This window comes from Ciconia boyciana, chromosome 2 (assembly GCF_034638445.1).
Source record: "Ciconia boyciana chromosome 2, ASM3463844v1, whole genome shotgun sequence".
NCBI classification, from domain to species: Eukaryota; Metazoa; Chordata; class Aves; order Ciconiiformes; family Ciconiidae; genus Ciconia; species Ciconia boyciana.
Window position 1 is genome coordinate 165,899,014 of NC_132935.1, and position 6,552 is coordinate 165,905,565.

At 50.2% G+C, this 6,552-nt stretch overlaps 1 protein-coding gene across 1 annotated transcript; it reads right to left on the reverse strand.

The window, feature by feature from the left end:
* Positions 1 to 230: 230 nt before the first annotated feature.
* On the reverse strand, positions 231 to 5,499 carry IBA57 (iron-sulfur cluster assembly factor IBA57). The gene is made up of 3 exons (XM_072854870.1): positions 5,119 to 5,499; positions 3,964 to 4,310; positions 231 to 2,722 (listed from the first exon to the last, which is right to left on the reverse strand). Exons 1-3 carry the CDS (start codon positions 5,403 to 5,405, stop codon positions 2,331 to 2,333), a joined length of 1,026 nt encoding a protein of 341 aa, XP_072710971.1. The 5' UTR covers positions 5,406 to 5,499; the 3' UTR covers positions 231 to 2,330.
* Positions 5,500 to 6,552: the final 1,053 nt, after the last annotated feature.

Below are 6,552 nucleotides of genomic sequence, written 5' to 3' on the forward strand. Positions count from 1 at the left end.
ATTGGGGCTGCCCTCTCCAATTTCTGCCACATCCTTCCTCCAGAAGTGATCTAGTACCTCCAAAAAACTCAACCTGCGTGCATATTTTGTGTCTAAGCACCCACATTTGTAAGCTGCAGCTGTTGGCAACAGAAAAGCCTTTCAAATACGTTAAGAAGACAAAAGAAACGTGTGTGTGCGCCAGGAAAAGAGATGCAGGGCTTCCCCTAACAGAACAACTGTAGTGTTTATTCAGGCTGTGTGCGTACCAGTACAATATAACTATTCTGAGAAGGCTTGGCACGATGGGCGGCAGAGAGGAAAAGCTGCTTCTGGCAAAGCGGCATCAACGCAGGCAGCATAGTCTCGCCTTTGTCGCGTTCGGAGGATCCAGAAAGGGTAAAGCACTGCAGTTGCATTTATTTTTCCAGTGGAAAGACTTTGTTAACAATCTCAAACCTGACAAAGGGGTGACGAACAGTGTAAGACAGGTTTTCTTGTCAGCAAGCAACCCGAAAAAGTATTCTGTTGTGTACCTTCACACGAGGTAAATAAAAGGTAGCATCTCTTCTCTTTCAGACAAGTCACATTTCAATTACTGATACAATAAACTTTTAATTAGATATTCCACAAACTCATTTTACAGCAACCCAATATAAGCATTTTTCACAAATTCCCTTCACAGTGACACTGAAACAGCGGCAGAATGTGCTTTGGGCAGTTTTTGTCACAAATACGCATGCAAGAGCTTTTTTTTGGTCAGAAGGGGATCTCACCCACTCATGTCTCTCATCACGCCCTTCCGCACACGCGCCATTCCAAGAGTGGGCGTGTGATAGATTTATTCTAATACAAAAATACATAGGGCTCCTATAAATTACTGCGGGTTGACAGGGTTAGGAGGCACAGAGCTGGCTGGCTTTGGGGAAGCAAAGAGGAATACATTGACCGTAGAAGGAAGAAAAAGTGTGAAGACAGAAGAGCAGCGGGAGCCAGAAAAAAAGCAGCAAAGAAACCCTGAAGTACTGGGCTGCTCTGAAAACCCACTGGGGACGGACAAAACCTCAGCTAGAGATGGCAGCAGGGACTCACCCCAGACAGGTTTTTGTACGAGGGGTACAGAGAGTTCTCAGAACAAGCGCGGTGGTGAAGCGGCCAGAGAAAGGAGTGCGGTGAAAATCCTCCATCAGGAACACCAGGCTCAGCCAAGAGCACGTGTGGCATTAACTCCTTCCCCAGGGACTTCAGCTTGACGCTGAGGGAAGGAGCAAAGGTCTGAGATGGGGACACGCTGTCCCTTCACCAGCTTTGTGGAGGGATTGAGGTAACCCCTGCCAAAGGCTTCAGGAAAGTGCAGAGGATTTTTCTACAAGATGACAGGAAAGATGTTGATGCCAAAAAAATTCACCCCTCAACTGTTTTTGGCAACTGGAGGGCACGTGCTTCTAGTAAGAGATTATTCTGCCAAGCACCAGTACACCAATACAATAGTCATCCCAGGGCATGCATCACTGCACCTTATTTCTGTAAAATATCACTTTCCTCTCTGAAACAGTTGTTTGAGTGAAGGAAGCGTGCCTGACCGAGGTGAGGAGCGGCAGAGGAGTTGGCTGCTGCTGGCTGTGCTCCCTCTGCCGGCGCTGAAGCCAGGGATGGGACTGGGATGTTTGGGAGCTTTCCCACCAGGGATGACTTAAAATCAAGGTCTGAAATGTGGAGTACAAGGTATTCCTCTACCTGAACACAATTAGGAGTTAGAGTGGTGGGAAAACACACCCACCCAATCAGCAAGTTTAAGAAGCAGCTCAATGCAAGGAGTAATTTGCAGTGACCACTTCAGCCTGAGTATGTCTCATATGCAAGGTAAGAGCAGCATGCTCTCCGTTAAAAACAAAACAAAACATAATACTACAGAATGGTTATTCTGAACAGAAACATTCAGTGCGTACAAGAGGGAAACTCCTGCTCCCATTGCTCGCTTCAGTCCGAACACACACCGCACCCTATGCAGAGCACAGTTGGATTGAGCGAGTGGTGGACTGAAAATTCAGCAGCAGTCCAACCCAACGACACGTGGCACCCCCTAAATAAATATGGGGTGCCCTCAGGAAAAGGTGTGCTTCCCTGCGTACCCTGTACGAGTCTCTCCACAACACTTAACAGGTTATCCTCCTGTCCTCAGCAACCCGCCACTGGTTTGGGTTCCTGCCGTTTAGTCCCAGTTTGAAGAATGCTGTAATGCCCTCCCCATCAGCCACCACAAACAACAGCTGAAGGCAGAGTCGCCTTCCCAAACTTATCACACAAAATATATTCTCAGTAAGGCAAATGTGCGAGTGGTGGTTCCTCATTTATTTACTAGTGGGTTTTGGCCACCATTCGGGTATACTTGCAGTGAGCTTCACTTTATCACCCGCTATATTTAGGCTGAGCAGATCATTTATATTAGCTAACCTCAGCAAAGCTATACCAAGTTCACCTCCTCCAGCCCGGAACTTGCCGGCCGACTTTCCTGATTCGGTTAAGATCTCGGCACCCTCGGGAATGCTGTCCTTGGGAAGAGGAGCTGAAAAGTGGACTGGCAGCAGACGTTTGCGAATGACACCCATGTGGTGGGTCCTGGCTGTCAACTCCTGTCCAATGTAACAGCCTTTGGTAAAGCTGATGCCATTCATGTAGGCCAGGTTTGATTCCAGCGGGAGGGCTACTCCAGGAGGGAGATCTTTCACACCTTCGGGAATTCCTAGGAAAAAAGTAAAACCAACGGGTAAATGCGGTCAGTATTTAAGATTTCTGGAATATGTTTCCTCTGTAAATCGTAAAACCAAGAGAACCCATAAGAAGCAGTGTGAAATAATGAACTTCCCAGTACTCCAGCTTGGGCCCACGTGAAATCATTAGCCATAAGTGATGTTTACTCTTACGGGTAAAAAGAGAACTGCACTAGAACCTAATTTCATGAAGCTTACAGCACTTCACAGCCATACCGGTGGAAATTCAAAGCACCCAGAATGATGCAGACCTCCATACAAAGGCATCAACCTACATATAATGCCAAAATCCTTCTCACCCACACCCCACAAGTAGACTTTTATTAATAAGAGTTATTTTCTTCAAAGCTAAAGAACACAAGTTGTCCAACTGTCTTTGTTAAAGCACAAATGCCGAATGTCTGTATAAGTAGTTGTTCTTTTTGTGACCAATGACACAAACACAGTATTTTTTTGAAGCAGAGCGTTGCACCCAGCTTTCTGCTGCCGCAGAGCAAGGCGAGTGCTGGTGTTTCAGGGAGGCGGCACACCACCACAGTCCAGCCCAGTCTGACCCATTAACAGCTTGCTTTTCCAAACACTGATGGACTTAGGTCACTGTTTATAAGCAGAGGACCATCATCTTTCAGGCTGCCAATTAATTTAATCCACTATCTGTGTGGACACAGTAAAATCCATGGGAGCTCTGCACAGGCACAGGGGCTCCCGGGACTGAGTTCCCTCTCAGGTCAAACATCCGCTCCTTGGCCTCTGAGTTAACTCTGCGAATCCAGTCATACATTTTTAGGAAAGTAAGTTAGGGTGTTTCCTTTTCCTGCCTTAGCAACAAGGAAAACACACAGACTGTGCATAATCCCAAAATAATCAAAATTACTCAAACCACAGAAGTTTCCCTCTAAGAAAATGAATAATCCTGGCTTTCTCTTGCTGTTAGTAATAATCTTAGTAATAGGAAACTGTACCCAAATATTGATTCTGCCACCAGAGAGAATTACAACTACCAGATCACTTTTATCCTCAAAGTAGCAAATAATACCTGTACTTATTAACCAGTTAAACACATTAAGACATACCAATGCGGCTTTTATAATTTATTCCTCTGTCTTATATCAGCGTATGGACTCTGATAATAAGAGGAAACTGTGATAATACATAAATAAATAAATTTCGCAAAATCCAGTGACACAGAGTGCAAATCAGGACTTGGCTTTACCTTGTTTATACCTGTGCCTGTGGTAATCCTGAATGTTTCCAATATGACTCCCAGGAATAATCTCTGATAGATTTGCTCCTTTCTTTGTAATCAGTCTCCAGCCCATGACTTCTGTTCTGGGGTCAGGAGTTAAAATCAGAGCCTGGTCTGCACATTTAGCGAGGGAACCGGCAATGTCTCCAGCTCGCTCCCCAGGGATGACAGCCCACAAAGAGAGGTCAAGGCAAGGGGTGATGTTTACTTTCCTCCGGATCTTGTACAGTTTCAGATGTTTTTGTATGGCGTCCAGCACGCCGCTGTCACACTCCAGCAGGATGTGTGGCTCTTCTTCTGGACTCTCGTGAAGCCTAAAAAAAGTAACAACTACAAGGTCAGAAAAAAACCCCCCACATCAGCGGAAGCCCACACGCTTTATCTTGATCCTGGTGTGAATCCAGAGATCTGGGGAATTTCACCGAAGGCTGCTGTCACACAAGAGCAGCTCTCAGCTCCCCATAGTGAAATATTTGAACTTTTTCAGCCACCCGTTCTTCTCTTTTCTAGCAAATACAGCCTTTGCCTCTCCCACGGACAGAAAAAGGTCTGGCCTTACAGTTTTCTATACCAGTCACGCTTACCTAAAGCGAGGTGACTTTCAGCAGGAGGAGAAGCTTCGTTCAGCTGTGCCTTCCATTAGTTACCACACCACTAACGACTGACCCGCGAGCCCCATTTTTCCTTGACTGACACCACACCTGCATCAGGTGGCTATATGGTGTAATTACTATATGTCACATGGCATGCCGTGCTGTCGGTGACCACGGCACCTGTGAGACAGCACAAACTGCTTGTTTCGGCTGCGGCCCAAATTTACCCATAGCCTGGGGCCTTTAAAAATATTAAGATCATTACGCTTTTCTGCTGTGGTAACTCACAGGAACTGCAGCCAGTGATGAAAAATATAGACAGTAAGAGCTTTTTTGCACAGTAATTTATAAAGATAAGCCAGAAATGCCTTAGAGACCGGTGTGTGACATGGCCGCTGACAGGAACGACCTGCGAGCACGGAGAAGCCCGCCAAGGCCGCGCGCCCCCGTTTCCATAGCAACGGGACGCTTCCCCCCCCCCCAGCAGTGGTCTCGCCCAGCTCCTCCCCGCCCCTCCGCTTGGTCTCACCTGTAGAGGATGAGGTCATACAGGCAGCGGCCCTGGACGTTGAGCGCATGCGCATAGAGAGCCCGCGGCAGGGCGGCGGGGGAGGCGTCCCCCGCCACCAGCCGCGTGACGTCGTTGGTGAGGAGCCCCTGGAGCAAGAGGGCGGCCTCGGCGCCCCGCACGTCCAGCAGCGCCCGGCCCAGCGGGAAGCAGGCGGCGGTTCCGCTCCCCCCGCCCCGCCACAACCGGCGCAGCCCGGACAGGGTTGTCGTTACCGCCGCCGCCGCCGCTCCCGCCCTCACCAACATGGCGGCGGGCAGGCCGAGCGCTGTCAGAGGGGGCCGCCGCCGGTCGCTGCTGCCGCTGCCGCCATCTTGTGTGTGTCCGCGGGGAGGGCGCCACCTGCCGGCGGGGAGGGGGCGCCGCCGGCCCCGCCCTTCTCCCGCCGGCTCCGCCCGTCCCGAGCGGGGCCGGGCCCTGGCAGGGGCCTGGGAGCGATCGGGCCGGGCCCTGGCAGGGGTCTGGCAGCCATCGGGCAGCGATCGTGCAGGACGTGTTTGGGGAGCAGTTGCAGAGCTGGTGCTGGGCACCCCCAGCTCTGCCCTCCCGCTGCACGGAGGGACAGCAGCACCCCGCTGGTCCCCGGGTTCCCCTGCCAGGCATGAGGACGCTGGCCCCTGCCATGGAGGAAATGAAGGAAACAGCCTAAAATAAACCCACCTACTGTGGTTTTGTTGTGCGAGTCCTCGGGGGCTGCCCAGACTACCTCTGCCCTGCTCTCCTGGCTGCTCTCAGCGTTCCTGCCCCCTTAGTCATTCCTTCCCCCGCTGAGCCTTTAATCCCCTGGAAACTGCAGACAGATAGGGTACGTACCCGTTCTCCTCCAATGATATTTTGGCTACCGCACTGGAAAATGCTGCTGCTCCAAAGGTTCCTGTTTTCCACTCTATTTTTAATGCTCCGTTACTTCTGTTTCTGTAGGACCCATCAGCTGCCCCCATCCTCATTTAACACTCCTGGAAAAACGGTCAGTAGCTCTGTTCTGGAACAAACGATAGCGTTTGACAGTGGGAATTTTTACTAAGCGACATTGTGCAGAAATAAAATCCCCCGTGTTAAAAGCATGGAGCTGGAGGTGCTGCTCCCTTGCCTCTTTGACATTCGTTAGCGCTATGGGAAGTGGACTCTGAAGGGCCCGGGTAGCCCCGGGTTTAGCTGCAGCTCGTTACACTGGAATTCATCCCACAGTTCAAGAAATGGCCGTGAGTCATGCCTGTCATTTGTGATTGCTTTTCTCCCGTTGTCGCAAGTGCAAGTCGGTTTAAGGCCGTTCTGCCCCTTGCTGCTGCCAACACCAGCACATGTGCAGCTCCGCAGGGAAGGGGCTCGGCTGGCCCAAAATGAACCCTGCAAAAAGAAGCCATCTGTGTTCATTGGGACAGGCTGCGCCCGTGC